Genomic DNA, 27,036 nt, shown 5'->3' on the forward strand with positions numbered 1-27,036 from the left:
AATATTTCACAGAAAATGTCTTACCGTTATTGATTTTACAGTTATATCACTTGTCTAATATTTAACATTCTATTTTTAATATAATACTGGAAAGGTTTTTTGGTTAAAGGAAACACCAAATTATGATTTAAAGGAAATTCCTCACATAATTTCGTTGTAGGTGGTACCTCAAAGAATCAGCACCAATGGCGTCGACCAACAAGGCCGGATTAGCCCATGATTCGTTGTCCACGACAAGTTGATTTCCATAGCCAATCACCAAGAAAAGGGTACCTATTGGACCCACGTAAGTCGCTCAGTTATCTTATGATTCGCTTCCATCGTAGCTCTTACTATTCACACATTTTCAGTTCAAAATGTGTCATTTCAAGATACGAGACGAAACATTGGGGTTTTTTCATGGCTTTTTGCCAAACACAATCGCCGGAGAAAATGTCCATTGCGTGTTTGCATTGTTTCTCTGTCGCACTACATGCGTTTGGATTTATTTTGTTCCTTGATTCTTTGCTAAAAATAGAAACCACAAGGCTGTTCATTTATCATTCTAAACAAAATTATGAAAACCCCTGATCTATAAAATCATCTCGATCAGAAAGTGTTTTTTTAGGAAGTGGTCGTCATGATCATGACAATCTCATTTGTATTCAAACTGACGAGTTGTATATTTTATCATACATTGGTGAGTATTTCCTTTAGTTTCCATTCCAAAACAAAAGTGGAACACCTTTATGAACTTTAACATAGAGATAAATTAGTTAACAGTTTAAACATTTACAGTAAAAATAATAAACCATCACATTCGTTGTCATTAAAATTGTTATTTACAATAAATCAAATAACAATGGACATGTTTTAAAATTTAAATATTTTTCTTAAAACAGGCCTAATTGATCATGATTTGTCGAGGATGTTATGATTTATCTGTCTGGGTGTCTACATTTGTTTCTTTTCTTTCTCTTTCTTCAATTTTTAAAGATGTTCTCTTTATCATTTTATGTTTTGGAACAAATAATGCTTTAATCATTACTAGATCATGGGAATTTTGCCTGATTGAGAATTGGACTAAAAGAACTATAAAGTGAAATATCAATTATGACTTGTAAAAATACATGTATATCATTACGTAGCACCATTGTGTGAATTATTCGTCCAACATATAGCCCTTGGGTATAACTGATCAGTTAAAAAATGGATTGTAAATCATGTCGGATTATGATAATATGAGACTGTTTGAAATTGTACAAATAAAGAAAATTAACAAATGATCTACAATGAGTTAATTTTCAGTTTGTCTCAACATCACAAAAGTATTAATAAAATGTTTATGTATGAAACATCAGATAGAATCTATTGTTAATGACCGAGATGAAATGCTAAAAAGTGTATCATGTCAAAGTCTTTCAGTTCAATATAGTGTAGAAAACAACTTGTTGCAGACCCTAGAATTAAGTCTATAATTTTCGATTTTATAGTTATTTATAATAATACTTAAATTTCATAATCAACTTATGTATAAATTACCAAGGACTGAATTTTTTGATTTTTTTAAAATCTACTGTAGTATAAAATTGGCAAATATTGCTTTATTAAATCTAATATACCATGTGATGATATAATCTGATGTACTCAGGTCATGACATATGACCAATATTATGCAGTTATCAAATTTTGACAATTCTTTTATGTATACTACTAACTTCTGTCATGTGAATGCCAGGAATCCATATGTCAATTCTCCAACTAGTCAATTTCACAGTCATAGTTATTGGATTTTAATGGATTCATTGTTGTTGTTTTGTGCAGATTTAACATGGGTGTGTTTTAACAGTGGATGATATATATATATTAAATGGGGCAAAGAAGTACAGTGTGGACAAGTTTAGGTTGTCAAATTTTCGAAGCGATCCGCTCCTTTATCAAGACACAGTCAAACAGAACAGTAACATGTACATATACATCATATTACAAGAAGATAGAACTGATATACTATAATTGAAAATATAGCTATTATATAAAACCAATAGTCCCCTTGGCTAAAGACAGCCGAAGGCAGCAATTAAGCTGAGAGCATCGCGGACAAGGAACGCTGATATATATGTATACACGCATGTATCCTCACTTAACTAATAAATTAATTCCTTGATGACAAGTTAACTTGAATTCCATTTGCGTTAGAAGGGGAGACTTTTGTAAGAGTGTTGCAGGTACATGCACACACATAAATTATTGTTCATTAATAGTACATGGGGGATGGTAACTAGTGATTGTTAATCAGAAGTTGTTCCATCACCGAAATGGTAAATGTAACATTAATAAAATACAATCAAAACCCCAACATTATACAGCGATTCAGTTTTGAAACTATCATTAGGATTATTGTAACAGTAGAATAGATTATCAAATATAACGACTCATTCAATATCATTATGACACTTACAATTGACTACTTGGACAGCAGATAATGTTAGAAGTGAGCTAAAAACCACCATTAATTTCTTCATCAATGCCTCTTAAATGTTTTGAAAAAAATGAGTTTTCTGTTTTTGACTTCCCTGGTTGTAGTTTGCTATAGTTTGTGTATTGTCTAAGCCAATAAGAGTTACTTCCCTTGTATCACTTGAACATTAGTCATATATATATGAGAATGACATCATTACAAGTTGTTTTTTGAATTTACACAATAATTGTTGTGTAAATCAAAATACTGAATGCTTATGTTTCAGTGTTATTACTGGTGCTAGTAAATTAGGCAAAATGAAAAATGTTATTTGGTTCTAGTTTTTCTAACCTGGGTTAACAAGGACATCCCTCTAAACAAAATCTTTTTTTAATTACTCTTATTTTTTGCCTTTTGTTTGATTTATTTACTTTTAAATGTTGATAGCTTTACTGGACCGTATGTCACGTGTAAACCTTCCTAAAATCCTTTAAAATAGTAATAAATCTTCACTTTTGGCTCTAACAAAGTAATTAGAGGCTTCAGAATAACACAAATGATTCAATACTATGTTTTATGCTATATAATTTATGTTTTAAATGTCTCGTGAATTTCTCACTAATTCAGAGTCAAAGAAATCTCACTATTTTTGACCAAATCTCAAAAATCTCAAATCACTTAAAATAATCACTGATCTCACTATTTTGCACCGGAAAGTTATGGCAATGCACCCTACATGTACCTATCATAATTTGTTTTCCCTACCCTAAACTGATTTTGGCAGCACTGTTGAAAGTCAAGATCACTCTCCTATATAAATCTTTAGGAAAAAGTTTTTAACAAAATGTAATTTATTACCTAGGCTACCTAGCTACCTACCCTCCTAATTAATAATTAGCAGGAAACACGTTTTTTTGGCCTTATGGTGTCAGTAATGATACTGTTGTGTCTATAGCTACATGATATAGCTGTTGTGTAATGCTAAAATTGTATACAACCATGTGCATTGACCTAGACCATTCAACATTTGAATTAAATGCCTCAAAGTCAACAAATTTGCTAATTAATTTGGAATGTCACATTTGATATTAAATGTAAATTAAAAATAAATGTTATTCATGTTACACTTATCTAATGTCTGAAAACTTGAAAACAGAATATCCTAATTTCAAAACGCTTAAAAATGAATGAAATACTTTTTTTGAGGTGTGTTTTTGTGAATGGGTAGTTAGTAGAATACATTGCCTGTTGGTATCAAATCCAAGTGGACATCTTACCCATAATAGTAAATACAAAGCACTTGGTCAAGGTGTATTGTTGACCCATGTTCCATATTAACTACTTGATAAATTAAAAGTTATGTTGGTTGTACTATTGTATGTAATGGTGGATCTGGATGAGTGGCTAACAATGGTAGTGAAACACAGTCTCGCCATAAAACATTAGCCTCAAACACACAGGCATGCACATTATGTGGAGGTATTTAGCCAGGTGACATAGAATCAAACTGTCTTAACTAGTTGTTAGTGCCTGATAAGGCAGATCATATCAAAGCTATAGCCATGCTGGAAAAGGCAGTTTCAAATGCATAGTTACAGGTTTTAACAGTGCTACAGGGATCCTATGTCTTTGAACTTATTTCACTGTAATATGTTCAATATTTTTATTTTTTGTAATTATTTATTTTTCACCATTTTTTACATAATATTTATGACATGAAAAAAGAATACATTCACATGCACGCACACACATACACACAAACTTTCTTATTTTATTTAATTTTCCTCTTTGACACCATCTTTTTCTCATCATGATCATCATTAATATATGTTCAATATTTTGTCATTGTAGAAAAGTATATAGCCATGTAGTCAGTGCCACTTCAATATCGTGGTACTTTACGCTGTAACCAAACATGGATCAGCAGATGCAGGTTGCAACTATGCAACCATCAGGAGATGGACAGCAACAACAACAGCAGCAGCAACAACAGCAGCAGCAACAGCAGCTGGTTATGCATGCCCAGGGACTGCCTCTTCAGTGGTTACAAGGAAACCAATTTCCCATACAGGGACAGCCACAGGTAAGGTTTATCATTAACAAAGCTATATATGTGCTTACATGTGCTTACTTAATAAAAGAATACATGGGGCCTGTTCGTTTATGCTGAACAACCGGTTTGTCTGTTTTTAAATGTAACATTTTCAGAAAGCAGATATCCGATGCTGGCAGACCTGCAATTGTTAATGCAAGCCTGCAAGGCTTTGTCAAGGCTAGCCTGAAAGCAGCATCAGATTACTGGTACTAGGTCCGATCTTATTTCATAAACAAACAACTCTGGTCCAACCAGTTCAACCATTTGGATCGCAATAAGTGAAATTGACCATGGATAGATATATAGCTTTAAAGCTTTTTTTGCCACTTGAATACTTTAGTGAGTCTGCAGGAGTGTATACTATAAGTGCAATTCCACTAGCAAGACGCCTGGCGCTAGTAGATTTTATGTCGGAACTAGTAAAAATTCAATATATGTTTACTATAAAACTAAAGATGGGCTTGTAGAATTTCAAAATCTGCCTGTGGACTAGTATTCTAAATATGAAATTGTACACCTGGTCTTGTGTTAGTCTAGACACTTTGCATATGAAAATTCTTAAGTCGCACATTACCAAGAAATTTGAAAATGTTCTTTGAATACACCATATATGTTACTGGAATCTTTTTAAGAAATCTTCATTTATTATAGTGTTTTTGGTAAATCCTTTCATAATCTTTGTCAACAGATCATACAAATAGGACAGAATCAAATGTTACAAGGTCAGCAGATCCTTCTCCAAGCATTCTCCCAAGGTCAACTTCTCCAAGGTCAACAACTTCAAGTTCAAGGTCAAAATGGCCAATTGTCACAAGTGCCACAAGTAAGATATATATTTGGTCTTAAGCAACACCACTAACCAGGCATAAAAAAAATCTTGGAATGATTAAATTCATAACCTCAGTGTTTATCCAAATTTTATTCAAGGTGTGTGAAATATTTCACTACTATTTAAGTTTTATATTCATGAATCTCTATAGCTTTGTGTCTGTAAGCTACGCCTTAATTTATTGATTGAAGTGGAGCGATTCTACTATTACATGTCTTACAGGTCTTGTAAGAGAGAAAAAAATCTGAGAATGTTTTAACCTTTTCTCCAAAGTCAGCTTTTGAATCTATTGCATTAAAAAACTTACATGTCATTGTATACATATATATATATTCTAATTCAGCCCTTACAAATTGATTGTGTACATCAGAAGTAAGTTCGCCATTTTTAAAGTTTCAGCTACTAGCACCTGGAGGACAACAGATCCAAAATTCTCTACAAGCTCAACAACAGGTAAAACAAACTGTCTATCCCCCCTCCTACCATGAAACATTAAAGGGACATCACGTGAAAAGGCGTGTTTTTTTTAATGAATGTATGTATTGTATGCACTTCCACTTATGTTACCTCGCTATCCCCATATTCATAGTCCGTTCCAAATGTCCAGTTTGACCACTTGAATTGTTCGGGAAAGCCCGGCTAAAAATAGCGCCGATAACGTCACCTGATTAGGCAGCAAACACAAGTGGTGCGAGCGAGATGAAACGGTTTACAAAGGGGCCCTCAGAGAGGGGCCGTCAGGCAACTGCAACTTCTTACCGCACTATGAAACCAAGTTATATGATTTCTAATTCCGTATTCAAACTTATTGAACAGTAATTATTCATCATCAGAAGTTAATTGCACACTTGCCAATATTAAGAATTTAAATTTATTTAGCTTTTAACATAAATTTGTTGCCAATAAAATTAAACAAAGGATGGGGCACAAGTTTTTACAATTTATCACAGCCTTCTCCCGTGACCGGTACAGGTGGTACGGGGCTAAACACTCCCTCAACAATGGGACAAACCTTTCTGTAAAAAGGAATATTCACGAGACGAATATCCCTTTTCAAATGTTTACATAAAGTGCATATATGCAATGACAAACTACACGCGAATATAAAAAGGAAACGTTTGTGAATTTATTTATTACATTAAACAACTCAATGTCTTTGGCCATTTTTTTTCTAGACCATGAATATAAATCTATGTATACTCTCTTTCCCACTTTCACTGTCTCCAAACGCTAACATTTAGGAAGTCATATTAACCATCACACACAATAAACTGTATGGCAAAACCACTACGTGTACATGTAGAATATGTGTCAATAAGGAACGTGTTGAGATACTTGATAATTATATTTTTTCAATACTTTACAGAGATTAAAGCATACTTTTAAATGGACCTTTTTATGCTGAGACAACTTTTCTTTAATCAGTTCCTTTGGTCCGAAACAGAAGCCGTAGTTATCGGCAGCACGCGCCATTTTTATAACGTAATCAAATATTTTTTCCCCTGTTTTCAATACGTATTCCGATTCTATCTGAAGTCGAAAATTTATTCTTTATAGAGAAAAGGTTGTTACATGATCATACATTCTAAGTCAACATCATATGAAAACATGAACTGTTGAAAAATTACGATTTAAAAAAAAAGTGTTATGCGATCCTATTTACTAGAAGTAGGTTCTCCTTCCTCAGTTATTCATCCTGGTCCGTCATTTTGACATTTTTAATCTAGCTGCGATAACGTAGCTTTCTGACGAAGAGCGATTTTTTTTTTATATATTGCGTCGTCGCGCCAGGGCAGGCCGGGTATTATATTAGTACTAATTTAAAACTTGCATGTCAAAACAAAAAACAATCGTTTAATTCAGCAATATAATTAAATCATACCATTTTACTGATCCCGGTAATATTATAAATTATGTAAATCTAATAGCGCACGTATCTCATTTGACCCCGAGCACCGACAGAGGATCAGAGAACAGAATACGCCGTGGCCATCACAGCAGTTATCCCTTGGGGGGCCTCATGGCAAAATCAAACTAACCAGTCACTTATCCCTTTCGTTTGCATAAACCACTGTATAATTAAAAAAAACACAAAGTAAACTCTCTCCGATACATGCCCATTAACATATTAAACTAAGTTCATCTGTGTTCAAACTCACACAATGATACTAGCGAGGTTAATAGTTTTAGATATTTATTCATAACATAAACAGCGCTAGCATTTCTGTCGATTTTATTTCAGCTTAACCGGCCGCTATCCGGAAGAAAACATGCACCGTACTGACTGCTAGGGCAGTTATTTTCTGCTTTGAATACTTCCCACTGGCAATAATGATTCCGTAACGTACCCCTTGCGCTATCTTTTGACCATTTGGCAACTATTCGCTTCGTAGCTGACACGGTACAACACTTTTCTTTGGCTTACTTCACACGGCCAGTCATTTTGTTTACAAAGAAATGGTGTGCTATGCGCATGCGCTAGTAGAGGGAAATCCCTGAACAAAACGTTGGTCAGACAGGTAGAAATACCGATGATTATCTTAGATTTAATCATTTTTATGAATCTATTTCAGCCAAATCCGATCGGCATTTTCCATAAGGAGTCTCACTTGATATGTTTATGTAGTATTTGGAAAAAAGACAAAAAAAAAAAGTTACTTCAGCGTGATGCCCCTTTAAAATATCATGTAATCAGATCATGGTGATGTAAGTTATGTTAACATTATTCCAAATGTGCTTTGGAAAATTCTATGTATTTGGAAACTTTTTGTCACTAAATCTCTATTTTTACACAAGTGTTAACTCTCTGAGTTTGAATTGGATTAAAAGCATTTTGTTTATATATTTATTTTAAAGCCAAACTAATTGTATATTACATTTAAATTAGTAGTTGCAAAGATAACTAACTAAATTTTACAGATATTAAATATGTTCACTGCCCGTTGTCAGTATAATGTGACCGGGTGGGGCATCCTGCTGGGTGTCTTCGGCAGTATGTTTCAGTGAGGTAGCACTATAAAGTCGGCATCAGTTCCGCGCTATCACAAGGAGACAAACACGAACATATCGCAGCCTCCCAAAATACACACACATACACTACACGCATGCATCTTGCACACAGGGGAGGCCGTCCTTAAATGACCTTAGCTGTTAATAAGATGTTAAACAAAATCAAACAAACAAACAAACAAACTGATAAACAATCATTTTTCAGTATTAATTTGTATACACATGCTTTTCATAATCACAGATATTTCAACAAGCTGCAGGTCAGAGTACTGGTCAAGTGATGGCATTTCAAGGTCCAAATGGCCAGATTCTAGGTCAGCAACAGTTTGGAGGTCAACTGGTGCAGACTCAGGATGGACAGACCATACTGTATCAGCCTCAGCAGCAGCAGATTCTGCAGACAGGGGCAGACGACTCCACCAACAGTCAGCTACAACTTCCACAAGTACAGCAACAGACCCAAGGTCAGTTACTTAACCAGTATATGTTTGGAAATCTCCAATTGTCTTCAATTTCTTAAATATGTTTAACAAATCCCCTACCACTGCCATAAAGGAACAATGCATTGGAAACTTGTTTTACTAATACAGATGACAATAGGTGAATAATTTCTGAAAAGGAAACTAACTTGAATGAAAAAAATAATACAAGCAAAACATGCACACAAAAATTAGCAAAAGTGTTTCGAGTGATCACTCTTGATCAGTATACTTGCTTTACTATTGAGTGCATGTAAACAATAAACTTTGAATGTAAAATAATATCGACTGATAATCTGTTGAACATTGTAACCGGCAGCTATTGTCAGTGTTACAGAGTGAAATGAGACTACGAAAATTTCCCTGTTGGGAGGGTAGCCATATGTAATCAATTCATAACGATTTTGAGAATTTGAAACGTTTTACAACTGTATTCACTAGACATAAGTATTTAGTTATCTTTGTTTATGCATTTAATGAAATAAGTAATAATATTTTCTACAAAATAAAGAGCCATGCATGGCTGTATTTCATTGCATGGTTACCTGGTTTCGGTTCGGATAAGCACACACGGTTATCAGAGTGGCAATTTTTTCTAACCGTTGCAGTCCTACATTCAACAGAAATTGGACAAAAAATACACTGGAATGCTCTATGCATTGCCTGCAATGGGCTGCTTGAGCAGATTGATAGGTAATGCATCTTTATAACAGTTTAGTAAAGGACCGTAAGTGCAGAAAGAGTATACATTTGGGTGTGATATGCAGGCGACTTCCTCTGATATTCCAAAATAAGGGAGAAATGTTTAAAAAGGAAGTTGTTTAAATATGAAAAGAAAGTATAAAATTGTACAGCATATAGGATGTTTTGTAACCTTACAAAGCTCTGCTAGTATTGTCATATATTAATGTTTCAAAACTAAATGTAAACTCTAAAATTTTAGTAACTTCCTCCTCCGTCCCATCGGCCTCCCCACAGGCAGCTAGCCTTCAACACATGCTGCAGGCAGGACTCATACAAAGTAATGGCCAGATCATACAGGGAGGAATCCCACAGATGGCACAGCTGCAACAGAATGGTGCCACTCAACTTGTACAGAATACAATGCCCCAGAGCAGTTCGCCACAGCTGTTGCAGGCTGGGGCATTGCCACAGGCCAGTGCTGCACAAATCTTACAAACAGCACTACAACAGAACAGTATAGGGGGACAGGTATTACAGGCCGGGGGGCAGGTTTTACAATCGGGAATGCCTCCAGCCACGTCGCCCAGCAGCATACAGCAGTCATCAGGGGAGACAACTTCCCAAGATGCTACTGTAGCACAGATGTTACAGCAAGGCTTACAGCAAACTAGCGGACAGATTGTACAGCAGACCAACGGCACCACTGTGCCACAGGTACTACAGGGGCTGCAGGCCCGCGGCATGCTGCAGATGGGCGCCAACAGTAACCAGCAAATCATGGTAGGTGGCATGTACAAAGACCATTTCTAGTAAAGTTGAAATAATACAAATAAGTATGTTTCAGGTACCCTAGTTTTTACCTCCGACCCTAACAACTATATCTCGCCCAAACGCAATCTTTCCAGCATTTGGATAACTTGTCCACTGGATGCAAACAAATTAATGGACGAACAAACAAGACAACTGTATGTAAACCCTCTCTACCTCATAGGCAGGTATCAAAACCAAAGTTAAATCAGTATGAACTGATTGAGGATCAGACATTAGCTATTATAAAATCAACAAGTTAACTTGTAAAAATTGATGGTCTGTTCAGTGCTGTGCTATCTATGTATATGCTAAAATGCAAATTGTAGGTGATGTGAAAAAATACCAGGAGAAACCCCGATTTTGATGTATTCTCCTCTGTATTGTAGGTTTTGAATGGGAATACACTACAGCGGATGCCAATACAGACACAACAAGTAGCGTCTGATGAGGAGCCCCTGTACGTTAACGCCAAACAATACCACCGCATCCTCAAACGTAGGCAGGCTCGTGCAAAGCTGGAGGCTAGTGGCAAAATCCCTAAACAGCGACGGGTAAGCACAGTTAGATTCAAACTGGATTGTGATATCCTATCTTTTCATGCATAATGGCATGTTTCTGAAAAAGATGTTAAGCTTAAAGCTTAATTACATATTATTCAGTGTGAAATTACATGATGAGTGTAAAAATATTTTTGAAAGTTAATCACCTGAAATGTACAAAAAATAACACACAAATTCTCTTTCAGTTGTCCGGTTTCCATAGTGGTTTCTAGAAAAGTTGATGTTTGGAACAGATTCAAAATTTATATACAAACTCATGAACCTCATTAATTATCCCACTTGTCTGTCATTTACAAGTGAGTTAACTCAAGTTTACACTCAAGTGTAACTCAATTTCAGGAAATTCCTTTACGTGTGAAGTATACAAAAGTTCCAGTATTTTTTTTTATATCAAAGGTCTTATTCGACTTTGTTATAATACAACTCATTGCAAGAAGTTATGTAATATACTTAAGTTACTTTAATTGCCAAGTGCTTAACGTCCACTACCCTGCCCTCAATGGGAGGCTGCCACAGTGTCAAGATCGAAGCTACAGATATTTCTTAGCTAGGCTATTTGGTGCGGGACTTTAGAGTTTGAGGCCTGGACAGGGCGCAAGTAAAAAATTGTCTTCCCTTTGAAGTTGTATTTCTACAAATCGTATCCAAATACAATGACATTGTATCATATACACACTGGTGTTTGTTGATCAAAAAGTGTCATTTATACATAAATAATGTTCTGTTTATAGAAACAAATAAATATATCATATATATATATGTTTAAAAAAATCTTTGTTCCAGAAATATCTGCATGAATCTCGACACAAACATGCCATGAATAGAAGTCGGGGCGATGGTGGACGTTTCTACTCGCTAATCAAGCAAGAACCGGATGATCATCAAGAATTTAAACAAGAACCTGAGGTAAGTACATAATAACTGCCCATGTTATGTAACATAATGAACTGTTTTTTCTGTGGACTTTTTGCCAGTAATTTGTCCCATTCCTAATAGAAACTGGAAAACCTGGAATGACAACTCTGGGTATGTATTATTGCTGATTGTTTGAAGCCAAAGGTTGCCAAAACTACACAAAGAACATATTCCTTTATCCTTAAAGTCTGCATACATAATATTTTAGTGGAATGTATTTTTAACAGGAAAGACATTAAAAGTTACTACAGCTCTTGAAAGTCCTTGTCAAGACTTGCAAGAAAACAGAACACCATTTCTGTTTCTGTTTATCCTTTGCCTTTCTGGCCAAACTGGATAATTAAGACCTGTGAAGTGTTTTGTTATAGGGATTATACTGTAATATGGGTCTATGTGTGTCCAACTAGCACTGATATTCTACACAAGTTTCCCAGCTTACTTCTGTTAGATTGCAGTAAGGATTTAGTGAAACGTTGTGCACTTTTACTGTATGCAAGTTAGTTGTTAATTTATTGTTAGATTACAGTAAGGATTTAGTGAAACGTTGTGCACTTTTTTCTGTTTGCAAGTTAGTTGTTAATTTATTGTAAGATTACAGTAAGGATTTAGTGAAACGTTGTACACTTTTTCTGTATGCAAGTCAGTTGTTAATTTATTGTTAGATTACAGTAAGGATTTAGTGAAACGTTGTACACTTTTTCTGTATGCAAGTCAGTTGTTAATTTATTGTTAGATTACAGTAAGGATTTAGTTAAACGTTGTGCATTTTTTTTGTATGCAAATTAGTTGTTAATTTATTGTTAGATTACAGTAAGGATTTAGTGAAACGTTGTACACTTTTTCTGTATGCAAGGTAGTTGTTAATTTATGGGGATTTTTGACAGAGTTAACCTCTTTATAAAAAATAAAACATATCCAGACTTCCTTTTTTCTCTGGTTTCAATGAAACTTTGTCAAGTTAGGAAGGTAGCTGCTATTTATATTAAATTTTAACTTTATTTCCTTTTTTTTGTAGAGTTATGTCCCTTTCCTTAAGAAAAATCATGTTCCGTCTACATTTTTCTGCTTTAAGTGAAACTTTGTCGGTATGAAAGGTAGTTGTCAATTATGCAATTCATGGTGAAGTTAGTCTATTACAACCAAAACTTTGTCCTAAAAATGTTCCGTCTAATAAGTAAGCCTGCAGCTGACAGTTCTAGTTTTGTGAGGGTTTTACTTTCTCTGTATTTATGGTCTCAATGCCACCATACTGAAATAAAATGTGACAGGTGATGTAGCCAAAAATATAGACACCACAAATAAGGTGTTAGTGCAACATTATGAAAGTTTCACCGTGACATTTAGCTCATTCACCCCTGAAAACACATTTGAACTCTTCTAATTCAAAGATTGGATTAGTTCATTATGAAACTTCAAGGGTGAATGAGTTAAGGTGTGTTGTAAAGTAAAAAGGTTGATACTACAACTGTATGCAGAAACTGGAAAATGGACATCAGCTTTGCTTTCTCTTCCTTTTTAGGATTATCCTGACGAAGTCCACCCAGACATGGCCGAGTTCCTCAGGCAGGCTCGTCACCATACACCTGTGCCAATCGCAGCAAAACGAGGAACCTGATGAAACATGCCATTACACTTGAGAATATCAACTAACACTAGCTACAGGTGTGCTTACCAATTAACTGGCTGGACCAGTTGATCTAATATGGTCCGTACCTGTCAAATATGCCTGCTTACCACTAAGCTTGCTGGACTGGTCAGTAATCAGATTCGGACCAGCATGTTCTGTGAATGGTACCAAGGTGGACAAGTCAACCTTGTTTGCTTGCCATTTATATAGCTCTACCAGTCGTACTGATGTCTTCTGTAAATGGTCCTCTCAAGCTATGGTACCCGCCCGTCAAGCCAAACAATGGCCATAACCTACGCAAGTACTTCAGATGTGACCAGTCAAAATGAAAGGAAACTGTCAAGTAGGGTTATAATGACAATCTTGAATGATCACTGCACAGAAAACCAAGTAATAAGTACATCAATAAGACAATTTATTGAGATGAAGAATTGGATTTCTTGCCATCAGGAATGGGATCCAATGATTACAGAGTACTTGTAGTACTTTGTATATGGTTCACATCACAAAACACAAACAGGATCCTGTATTGTATGGAAACAATAGCAGCATAAGACCTGACATTCAGGTTACTGAAATGACACCAACTTACTGCATTTAAAATTAAATTTACATGTGTTTGTATGTTTTTACTATGCAACACTGGTACATAAATGCAATTAAAATAGTGTTTGTAACAGAACGGATCACCTAGTTAGAAAGTGCCATTCATGTTCATATTTCTGTAAAGAAATTTATTGGACATATTTGATGATGCAAATGACAGCATTCGTTTGATTTTGAACTGTTATTGTACCTGTTTAAGACAAGCTACTTTATGTACCTGTTTTAAGATTGTTTAACTTGATATGTTGTTGATATACATTATGAGATAGACCAGTCCCAAAGTTATTCGACATGAATGTGTCGGGACAAACATCTTTGCCAAACATTTAATCTAAAAAAATTAACTAATTATTTTTATTAAGGATCCTGTACCACTGCCAACAACCTGCAACTATGAATAAGATTTCTTAACCGCATAACCAAAATTTTAATATATCATTTCTGAAAAGAAACAAAAAACTTAAAAGTGTATAAAGATGGACGGGAAAAAAATAATGAATAAACAGCAGTGTTCTGAAAGCATTCTATAAATGCAACAAGGTTTGACCAAGATTTAAACCCTGGACCTCAGATCTCAATATAGTCACGATGATCACTCTACCTGAGCAGTGGGAAATCCCTTGCCCAGTCCTACAACAGTTAGAGAAAAAGTGATTTTAAGGGGAGGTTTCTCTGCATATTATTCAATCTACAGTGGAATTCCTAAGTGTTTCTCCTGCAGTTGGACATGGATCCTTAAACTGACTTAAGTGTTTCTCCTGCAGTGGGACATGGATCCTTAAACTGACTTAAGTGTTTCTCCTGCAGTGGGACATGGATCCTTAAACTGACACTGCCTATTAAGGATGAATGCCATTGTATTTTTTTTTAAATAGGATGAAATTGATGACTTTTGGTTTTATTGAAGTGTATGTTTAATTGTTGGTTGGTGTATTTATACCAGGGTATATTTATACTATGAAGTATTTTGTTCTAGTGACTTTTTTAGTGCTGGGTAATTTTTCAAATAAATTGAAAATCAGAGGTTTTACAAACTTGGATTGCATACTGATTATGGAAATATACACTAAAAGCTTAAGTGTATAATGATCTTTGTTTTATGCAATTCTAAATTCAATATTTCATTTCGTTTTTATTTTTTGCCCGTACATGTATTATACTGACTATTTGAATCGGAAAGTAAATCAATAGACAAATCTTTTTATTGAATTGTTAACATTTTAAGTTCAGATTTTCATTTTTTTTTTTTCCATACAGCATAATATATCTTTGCTCTCAAAAATGAAGCTTTTGATCTGAAAATATGATATAAAATTATTGTAAAGGACAGTTCAGACATACCTGCTATTTACTGGTAGTATATCTTGCTGTCAACATTTATAAACACGTTATATTTTCCTGTTAGTGGCTGTTACCATCAACATTTGGACAAGTCCTGTCTTCAGCCCAAATTGTCTTTTAAATGATCGCTAAAACACATTTACAATGAAAATCTCTATTCCTTTACTATTTTGTGGAAACGCTCATCTTTTATATTAAGTTATTACTAACAAATCTCAATCTGGTAAAATTGCAAATATTTTATATCTTTGGATGAAATTACTGCTACCAACAGAATTTTATCTCACACTTTGTTATATTATTTTACTCCAACACTGCAATATACATTTTTTTCATTAAATGCAATATTTCTAATGCAACTAGCTAAAAACTTTTAAGACAAAATGAAGACTTGAGTCGTAACATATAGTTACATGTGCAGAAAGCTTGCGTCTGATATCATGAATCTTGTAATGTAGGACTGGTAGATAGATTTAGCTTTAAAAATAATTTTAAATGTGCTATATTGATTTTTTTTTTATCCCCTGTTCAATTTATCATTTTGTGGAAGCTCTCGTCTTTTTATAAAGTCATTACATGTACTTACAAATCTTAATCTTGTAGACTACAAATTGCAAATATGTTATATCTTTGGATGAAGTTACTGCTACCAACATAATTTAATCTCATACTTTGTATATATCAATGAAAAGGTGATAGAGAGAAATAAATACCAGAAAGCAATGTATTTTTGTATGAGCGTACAATTTATTATCGCATGATTTCAGTCTGTTTGAAATAAGAGTGGAAGCAAAACACACGATATACAAGTAAATGCTAATTTCAGCTTTCACATCCTGCAGTGTTGTATTTGTGGAGATAAAATGTGGAGCTGTTGATCTGATGTTTCAGAATTGTTTTGTAATGTGTACATCTTTTTCCTGTATACGTAACTGTCTGCTGTTCTGAGGATTTCTGAGATTCAATGTTTCATGAAAGTTTCTCAAACGCAAAAATGACCCTGTATATATAGAAATAACATGGGTTATGTTTCCAAAAAGAAAATGTTACGATATAAGTAAAAAATATTCCTTACAACAGACTAAATATGCTCTAAGAAGAGAAAAGTTTATTGTACTTTAATCCCGGGAGTCTAATCCTCAGAGAGGGGGAACAATAAGTAAAACATAGTCCTTACAACAGACTAGATATGCTCTAAGAAGAGCAACGTTTATTGTATTTTAATCCCGGGGTTCTAATCCTTAGAGAGGGGGAACAATAAGCACTGCGCTTGTTACAGAATTTAACAGAATTGTGACATCAGTTTATCAAAAGGTGGGCTTATTACCAAGCATATCACAGATAAAATACAGCACATAATTAAATATTAGGTATCCGACAGTTTAAAAAAAAAAACTGTGTTTGCAGACAATGCTTGTTAGAAAGGGGAGGTAAATCTGTTTTAGATCTGTTGCTGCACTTAAGTAAAAATATTTCATCCATGTGATAGGATCTGGATGAAAATGTCAATGTTTTGTATCTCATTTAGAAGTTTCATTACTAGTATGGGATGTGTACGTGTGTATAATTAGGTCTTGAACAAGTTTTTTGTGATATTTATGTAAGTGTCTTGTTTGTAAAATATCTGTATATGTAAATTTTGTTAAATGTCTTTTTCACCTTTTTCTGAAATCCATTACGTACATGTATAACTGATATATTTTTCATAATGATTAGTGCTCAATTGTTGGATCTACTGTGCAATTTAGCATAGCTGCTTACTGTGGCTAAATTTCAACCAAACCCTAGGAATTGTAAACGGGGAACTATCTCGCACACAAAAAAATCCTTGACTTCTTGCGATGATTGTTAACCCATTCACCCCTAAAGTCACATTTGAACCTTACCAAATCATAGGCTGGGCAAGTCTACTTTAAATAATGAGGGGTGAATGAGTTAACTGTATTGTAATAGATGCAGATGTTCATTGTCAATAATTTCTGATGAATTCTTTATAATCAAATCCTTTTGAAGAAATTTATGAAAATTATTTATGTAGTTTGTACAAAAAAACGTTCTTGTTAAACATTAGAATGACAATTGATATCCCCGTCCTCCTGAACTAAACAATGTCAAAATTGATGAGTGAACTGGATGTGTTATTGCAGCTATCTTCATTCATGAAAAAGTTAAAGCCCGGTGAAATTCAGAACAATTACGACACTTGAACATACCTGCGTTATATGTTATTTTTTCAAAATACTGTTTACCAGGAAACTTTCTCCCTGTCAAATATTCACCTTTCACTAGTAAAATCACTATTTACCCGGTGTTAACTTCGCTATTCACATGTAAAAACTAGATATGGTATATTGTGTACTTATATTTCCTATCAGGATAAATTGCGGAGGGTAAAAAGTCGGAAAAATAAAAAGCAGTGAAAATGTTCCGGTATTCAGTGACGAGACTCAATGGAAAGACTCTGTAAAATGAATGTATGTATACAGTATGTTCCAGCTATGACGGTTGGCACTTCACTGTATGATCAAAGTATACTGTCTGCTGCTTGGAAGTTTGTGAGTGAGAAATTGTTTGTTGTCAAATTTATATATAGATTACAACACTGATGTGAGAGATATATGTGAGATGCAAGTACAATTGATAAGTTTGTGGAGATGTATGTTCACAGTTGGCTCATCTCTGAATAAGAAACAAAATATTTAAGCATTTCACCCGAATTCACTTATAAAACACATTATAAGTTAACAAAGTCAAAAGACTTGTTTTACTAGTTGTTTATGATATTGATGTTGTCCTTGATTTGTTTGTTGTAGCAAAACAAAAATGTTTGTTGTGTTTGTATTTATTTTTTATGTCGAAAGTGTAATTTTATACAGTATCTTGATCCTTTACACGTAAAGGTACAATGATTTACATTTTCTCACAACTTTTAAATTATACTTAATCTTTCTTTATAAGTTAGATATTGATATAAGTACAGATTAGACATGTTCAGCTTTTGTCTGATACCAGAGTTCACTGCAAAGCAGTACATTGTATTCTCAAATATTAGCCATGGTCTCTGTATCTGTCTGTCTGTCTGTCTGTTTGTTTGTTCACTATGTTCGTTCACTATATGTCTATCCAGTTTTTCATTAGCTAGTAGTATTTGGAATAAGATCTTACAACTGCCAGTATAGTATTGTGGTTTCACCACTTTGGAGGAAACTAATAAATCTTGAATTTACATGATAAGTCATTCACCCCTGAAATTTCATAATGAACTATTCCTACTTTTGAATTGGAAGAGTTCAAATGTGTCTTCAGGGGTGAGTTGATAAAAAAAAGTTTAAAAAAATAAAAATGAGTTAATAAAAAAAAGTATTAACTTTGCTCTTGCCAGATATTTGCAAAATACAAAACTGGGGGTCTATGTTCGATATAATCATTGGACAGCAGTCTATGTATCGTAAATCTATTGTGTTGTTAGACACCACAGAGGCCTGATATCAATGATTCCTTTTCTTTGTACTGTTCTAGGCTATAGTAACCACTGTATATTTGTACTATAGCTACATTTTGTTAGGGGTACATGTAGTATATGTTCGTCTCTTCTGTCTGTTTGTTAATGATTGTCATCTCTAAAGAAGCTTAAGGCATTCGTTTAATTTTTCCAAACTTGTTACACGACTGAAGGTCAAGGTCAGCTCACTAAAGGTCAAAGTCACTTATGTTAATTAGAAAACTTTAGAATGATAATTATTGAAGTCTGATATACAATTGCTAATGCATCACTTGGAACAGTACCAGTGTATGAAACTAGACCTGAATTTCCTGGATAAGCCTTTCTCACCACTGTCGATGTGTAATAAATCAAGTGAATATAATTAGGGGCAACGGGAGGGTGGGGAATGAGTTGGCTGCCTCCTCTCCTCTGTATCAAATTTGATTAAGTTGGGAGGGAGGAATCAATTCCCAAATGTCCCTCTAAACATAATATAATTGGTTAATTAGGTGGAGTAGGGGAATAAATTTGTGTCCTTCTCCCATTTAAAAGGAATATAATAAGGTAACATATTAGGAAATGAATCAAACATTTACTTTTGAAAGTATTTTAAAACTGTAAAATTATTTTCAACTTTTTAAACAAAGGGAGGATGAATTTTATCTTGATCAGCCCCATCTTTATATGTCTGTACTTTTAAACAGCAATCATAACTTCATATCATATAATCATATAACTGCCACCTGGTAAAATATTAGCCACTTCCTATCGACTCCTTACAGAGACTTTCTCTTTAACTCATTCAGTAGAGCTTCGGAGTAATAAACCAGAGGTCCTGGATTTAAGCACTAGTGAAGGCATTTAATGAACTCTATTAAATAATGTTTTGCTGGCAGTTGAGTGACATAAGATTTAGGTAAAACTGAGGTAGGTCAGTGTTTTTTGTATGGATATACAGACTAGAGAGCAGAGTATAGTTTATAATCATGTCTTGTGTAAATGTTTCCCACCGACGAGAAATTAGAATGTATGAAATGAAAAAGCAAGCATTTTGTATGACTGAAAACTGTTTAATATTATGAATGAAAGAAATTCTTAGTGTTAGAAATTGTTGTCAATATTATATTTTGTACATTTAAACTTTTTAAGTTTATTTTATATTTTTACCTAAATATGGGTGATGTTTTGTTTACATACCTATAATAGATGATGATACGCAAGTGAAATTGTTCTGTTGCTTTTGTCAGAAGTAGTATAAGTGATGCTCTAGTAGTAGGGCCCTGCATCAGAGAAGGCCGTTCCACCAGACATCTATCTGTCAAAATGTCTGGTGTCAGGGCCAGAGGAAACTCAGGCCAAGGGTGCCGTATAGTAAATACAGTGTCTGTCTATCCATACTGTTTCTTGAGATTATCTAAGAACCCGACAGACTGGTGTCGGGGCTAGAGTAAACTGAGACTAAGGGTGCCCTATTGTCTAAGAACCCGACAGACTGGTGTCAGGGCCAGATCAAACTTAGGCTAAGGGTGCCCTATTGTCTGAGAACCCAACATACTGGTGTCAGGGCGAGAGCAAACTTAGGCAAAGGGTGCCCTATTGTCTAAGAACCCGACAGACTGGTGTCAGGGCTAGAGTAAACTTAGACTAAGGGTGCCCTATTGTCTAAGAACCCGACAGACTGGTGTCAGGGCCAGATCAAACTTAGACTAAGGGTGCCCTATTGTCTAAGAACCCGGCAGACTGGTGTCAGGGCCATTGCAAACAAGACTAAGGGTACCCTTTTGTCTAAAAATTTACCAGTCATACCAAACTTAGTTACAACCCAAGTCACCAGTTATACCAAACTTAGTTACAAGTCACCAGTCATACCAAGCTTAGTTATAACTCAAGTCACCAGTCATACCAAACTTAGTTACAAGTCAAATCACCAGTCATACCAAGCTTAGTTACAACCCAAGTCATACCAAACTTAGTTACAACTCAAATCACCAGTCATACCAAGCTTAGTTACAACCCAAGTCACCAGTCATACCAAGCTTAGATACAATTCAAGTCACCAGTCATACCAAACTTAGATACAATTCAAGTCACCAGTCAAACCAAGCTTAGTTACAACCCAAGTCATACCAAACTTAGTTACAACCCAAGTCGCCAGTCATACCAAGCTTAGTTACAAGTCAAGTCACCAGTCATACCAAACTTAATTACAATACATACATTGTTTGTTTAAAAAGTAAAACGTTGATATCACATATTTCCAAACTGATGAATCTATTCTTATTGAAGATAGTTACAAGTCGTACTAGCTTAGTTACAAGTCGTACTAGCTTAGTTACAAGTCGTACTAGCTTAGTTACAAGTCGTACTAGCTTAGTACAAGTCGTTCTAGCTTAGTTACAAGTCTTTCTAGCTTAGTAACAAGTCTTACTAGCTAATTTACAATGCAAGTTACCAGTCAAATCAATTCAATTACAACTCAAGTAACCAGTCGTACCAAACTTAGTTAAAAGTACGAAGTCCTTTCAAGCTAGTCACGGTAAACTCGGTTATTTATCAAGTGGATGCAAACGTCCATATATTTTTTCTGTCCATTGCTTCTAAATAAAATTATATTAAAACCTGTTATGTATGAACATAAACAGAGTAGAAAACTGAAGGGTCTGTGTTATCGAATATCGATGTTCTCTCAAGTGGGACAGTTTCCTCGTAAACATTGCAACTGCCTCATAATTCATGCTTACATATATAGATTGTAGTCGGTATAAACAAGCTGTTGACGAGTTTACCTTATACCTAGTAATCTGCTGCACTTTTAGCTGATTGCTTCTGTTATCAGTGTGGTGTTTATTTAATGTTATAAATCCCTCATACATCAGCATCTTCATAGAAATAAAATTTTGCAGCAAGCTGGGCTCCAGATAGTTTTCTTAAAGAGGCGTTGTAGCTATTCTATAGAGGAAAAACTATCTGACATAATCTACAAGATACATTCCGTTATATAGTATCCGACATGTCCCTGTGATTGAAGGTGTCCATGCATAATATGTAAAATGTATCCGAACTATTTATATGCCACCCATTCACATACCGAATCATAATTCGACATTCACAACATAACGGTTCGAGTTAAAGAGTGCACAAAAACCAAAGCTTACGAAATAACGAGGTTCCATTGTTCCAAAAAGTCCATAATGAAGACTCACTATATTCACAAACCAAAGTGTCCGTTCTAACGAAGCACAAACAAAATTGTTCAATCTAACAAGGTTCCATGTGAACACCAACTAATGTGTCCGTACTAACAAGGTTCCATGTGAATACAAACTAAAGTGCCCGGACTAACAAGGTTCCATGTGAAGACAAACAAAAATGTCCGTACTAACAAGGTTCCATGTGAAGACAAACTAAAGTGTCTGGACTAACAAGGTTCCACGTGAAGACAAACTAAAGTGTCCGGACTAACAAGGTTCCATGTGAAGACGAACTAAAATGTCCGGACTAACAAAATTTCACTGCATACAGAAATCAAAGTGTCCGGACTAGCAAGATCCGCTTTTTACAAGCAACCAAATTGTCCAAACTAACAAGGTTTCATGTAAACAGAAACCAAAGTGTCCTGACTAACTAGGTTCCACCGAATACAGAAATCAATATGTCCGGACTAACAAGGTTCCATTGAATACAGAAATCAATGTATCCGGACTAACAGTGCTCGCTATAACAACGTGTCGCCGTAAACACAAACAAAACTGTCGTTTATAACAAGATTCGTTGTATTAAAAAAAAACAAGTGTCCGGACTAACAAGGTTCGCTGTAAACACAATTTAAAGTGTCCGGTATAACAAGGTTCTCTGTTTACAAAACAACCAAATTGTCCAACCTAACAAGGTTTCATGTAAACACAAACTAAAGTGTCCGGACTAACACAGTTTCACTGTACACAGAAATCAAAGTGTCCGGACTAGCAAGGTCCGCTTTTTACAAACAACCAAAGTGCCCAAATGTCCGGACTAATATGGTTCAATGTAAGTATCCGGATAAGGGAGAAGAGAAAATGTTGAGTTAACAAAGTATACATTCTAATTTATGGTAACATGATTTCTACTACGTCGACAAGGCATTTGTTAATTGTTTAAACCTTTTATTCGTGAACAGAGCGCGTACATGTCATTTTTCATAAAAGAAATATTGCAACAACGTTGCTTCACGTTATGTATTGTACGTGTCTGTACAAGTCACGAGCTACATGTATGACTATCGGTATTATTATTAACAGTACTTGTTGATATACATGTTATCACATATATAAGAACACGGACGTGATTATAGCTCAAATTGAAAAATTATTAAGTGTTTTTCTGCGCGTGGAGCATATCAAAAGTGCTTGTGTCTTTTTATGAATTAAGTCGCTATAAAGCACTTCCTGGCCGCCGTCTTGTTTACTATAAGATAGCGTTTCCAGATCATGTAAGATTTACGCAGTTCTTAAAAACGCAGTTTAACTATAGTTGAGAGATCATGCTAGCACGCCAATCGAAACGTGACGGTAAAAACTCTTTTAATGGAATATGAGAGCTAGCACATTGATAACGATTTATCTCAGAAAAGCTTGATTATTTTATTGGCAGTAGAAAGGCGTTGAGGAGCATATCGGGAATAGTATGTGTTTACTAATATATCTGCCAAGAAATTATAATTATTTTGTTCACAAACGCTTTTGACAATGATCCGTCAAGATACGAGATACAATTCTTCTATATATGTTTCTTGATAAAATAATATAATATGATACATTATATTATATATAAATTGATATATATGATATGTAATAAATAAACAAAATATATATAACGACATAACCACATTCACACGAACAGCACACAATACATCCGCGATTCTCCAGTGTTATGCTCCCTTTCGCTTTGCAGAGAGCGAAAGTAAGCGTGACCCCTGGATTATCGAGGATGTACACAATACATCTCCAGCACACACACAGGCATACACACATTGGGAGATATTAGCCAGGTGGCATAGGACTAGTAGTTAGCGCCTGATAAGGCAGCTCTTGTGAATTCCTCAATATTGTATTGATTAACATATATGCTAATTGTATTGACTGTATACAATTGTATATCTATGTACTGTAAAACGCTTGAGAATGGCTTATGTTAGCTTAGATAGGGCCCTATATCAAATGTTGTATATTTAATGCAACTACGGCGCCCTCCATCTTCGTTGGGGATAGCAACGTATGACAGCTAAGGTGTTCCCCATCCTAATTTCAATCTCAATAGCCACATAAGGCAACCTCATTGTTCTCCGACATCACGAGAAAAATATATATAGTAACATAAGGTAGTATACCATATCGGAATTAATTATGTTAATAGTATTTTAGATGCATTTTTAGATGGACAAGACCAAAAGAGTGGCGGTACGCTAATTTTTCTACATTGCCTCCCTGCAATATTATTGCTACACAATGTTCTCATACAGTTAATATATAAGCACGCCATAAGTAATGTGCATCAAAGGGTGCTTGCAAAACGTGTTAGAATGGCGCGCGTGATATTTAAAATTCACGGAGATGACAGACGAGGTTCGGGGTTTTATAATTGACTTCGGTGCTACTATTCGCCTCATCTGTTATTCTTTTCCAGTGACGACTGCCTAAAAGCTGTTCTCTTCAATTCTCATTTCTACTTCATTTCTCTTCTTGTATACATATCAACATTAATGATATAGCGTTAAATAAGACAAAGTTGAGGTACAATCGGATCACTTCGCCTTTTCCGTCGCCCAGGTTCTATGATATGTCTTCTCTTGCGCAGGTCCAGAGTTACGTTTAAGTATTATTTTAAGGGTTGCCGTCGGAGCATGTAAACATATTCCATCACTAATGTTTTTTTCTGACCCCTGTGCTACGATGGGCACTCTATATTAACCTTATTGGAATACTAACTAAATTTGTTTTTAAATATTTATTTACAACGTAACACTTTCAAAACAAGGTCGGGGAAATTGATACCGTACTGTTCCACGAGTATTCCATATCTGACTGATAGCAAGAATCACCTGGTCATCCTCACTCGGTGACTTGTATTAAGATTGATGTCGGTATAGATACTGAGGTTAGATTCCCCGTACCACTGCCAAACACCGTAACTATGGATTGGAAACTGTTCCGCACAGCTTTAGCTTTGATAAATCATCTTTAAACAGAAAATTATACCATGTGCGACTTTTATGAAAAACAATAAAGATGAGATAAAGGAAAAATAATCAACAACAGTGTTCTGAAAGTTTAAATTTCAGCGGGTCTAGACCAGTGCCGTTTTCGTTTATTAGTAAACGGTCGAACCAGTTGGACCACAGTTGTTCGTTTATTAAATAAGGTCAGACCTAATAATCTGATGCTGCTTTCATGTGAGCCTTGACCAATCCTTGTAAGGCCTGCATAAACATTTGCAGGTCCGTCAGGATTTATACCCAAAAATGTTACATATAAAAGCGGACGTACCGGTTATTCCGCATAAACGAGCAGGCCCCAGGAACCCTGGACATGAGGTTTTACATAAGCTATAAGCTTGTTACCAAATCCTCTTAAATATCTTTTCATTTATATTTATATTGTACCACGTTATGTCTTATTGAATATTGTTTTAAAAATAAAGTGAATTAAGAGGGGGTCATTAATGTATAGGGAAATCCCGGTGGAACTCTCTAGTGTTTTGCCTGCAGAGGGGCAGGGGTCCTTAATATTGATGTCTGTTCAGATACTGAGCTACGTAAGCTTCTCGGCGTAATACTCACGACTGAACTTGAGAAATTGACTTTCAGATAAAAACGCAGATATTTCAACAGCTTGTGATAAAGAGGCTGTCACGTACCTTGTCTGACAAATATATCGAGGCACCAATCTCACTCAAGAAATTCGAGATATCTTGTTGAAAAAATACTGTTCTGTGCACGGATTCACGAACTCCCATCTTCAGTGTTATACAATATGTATACTTTTAAAACTCACGTATCGTGGGTATTTTTGTGTATTTTTTCCTGAATGTCGGATTTAAAACGTTTTTAACTACGCACTAGACGAGACGACCAAAGCGTTAAATGGTTTAATGGGCGGGTTTTTTTTGGTCATTTTCGATATTCTTCCTCATAAGTGATTGCAAGAAATCCCATTTGTAAATTGGAACTACCATTCTATAATCAATGTTAGCTGTACATTTTTTCCTCACGTCTATCAAAGAGAGCCTCTTTGTTGTTTTGGATTAGTTTAAACAGTACCTAATTCATTAGCCAAGAATATTTTATGTACATAATAATTCAGTGGAATGAGAAAAAGAAACTTAGAGCAAATTCCTACCCCTAAATATTTTTTCTTTTGTTCATGGTTTTTAAGTCCGTGCGATGGCTAAGGTACTATAAAAACGTACGCCCAGGGAGACACCGCCAACAAAATAAATAGAAACGAGTGAAGTCCGAATTGTTGCATTGTGGGTAGCACGTTAATTTTGGTTCCTTTAATTTACTACGAGCAGAAGACGGAACTAAAAAAGTGTTCTGCAGGGTCTTCGACATTAAAGCTTCATTCGCACGTGCAGTGGGATACATGTACAGTACTACTCCTTCTCGTAGTTGCACGGGTGCATAGATAATAGTTTGGTTAGACTTAGAACCGGTCACACGAAGACGAAAATATGACGTATATTATATTTTGAATGAAAAGTTCAAAAGAGGTTAATAACTTCATATGCTAGTGCAGGGGCGTTTCTAGGATATTTGGGGGAAAAAATGGACCTTTTTTTGCTAAAAAAACTACGGATCACCCATCGGATAGGGGAATCAGTATAAAAAGAAATCAGGGTATGTGTTTAATCAATGAATATGATAAGTTGCCATATTCAATACAATATTAGCAGATTACGATAGGCTTTTTTTTTTTGTTGAAAAGATTACGCCCTCACCTGGACCCGCCCCTGTGCTAGTGAACGCTGAACAACGACCTACCATGTATATAAGAGAAGACCAAAATAGACTAAAACGGCAGAAATAAATAAAATTGAAATAACGTCAACAATGTTTATTTAACTTCACTAGTTTTATATTAGATTAACCAATATAGGATTGCCAACGGGACCAATGCCCTATAG

At 35.0% G+C, this 27,036-nt stretch overlaps 1 protein-coding gene across 1 annotated transcript; it reads left to right on the forward strand.

Moving 5' to 3' along the window:
- Positions 1 to 50: 50 nt before the first annotated feature.
- On the forward strand, positions 51 to 14,911 carry LOC110448438 (nuclear transcription factor Y subunit alpha-like). Its single transcript, XM_021494680.1, has 9 exons — positions 51 to 286; positions 4,289 to 4,520; positions 5,221 to 5,355; positions 5,755 to 5,814; positions 8,612 to 8,834; positions 9,793 to 10,313; positions 10,730 to 10,894; positions 11,687 to 11,809; positions 13,338 to 14,911. The coding sequence occupies exons 2-9, from the start codon at positions 4,353 to 4,355 to the stop codon at positions 13,431 to 13,433; spliced, it is 1,491 nt and encodes a 496-aa protein (XP_021350355.1). The 5' UTR covers positions 51 to 286; positions 4,289 to 4,352; the 3' UTR covers positions 13,434 to 14,911.
- Positions 14,912 to 27,036: the final 12,125 nt, after the last annotated feature.

The sequence above is a fragment of the Mizuhopecten yessoensis genome, unplaced genomic scaffold (genome assembly GCF_002113885.1).
Source record: "Mizuhopecten yessoensis strain PY_sf001 unplaced genomic scaffold, ASM211388v2 scaffold4033, whole genome shotgun sequence".
NCBI classification, from domain to species: Eukaryota; Metazoa; Mollusca; class Bivalvia; order Pectinida; family Pectinidae; genus Mizuhopecten; species Mizuhopecten yessoensis.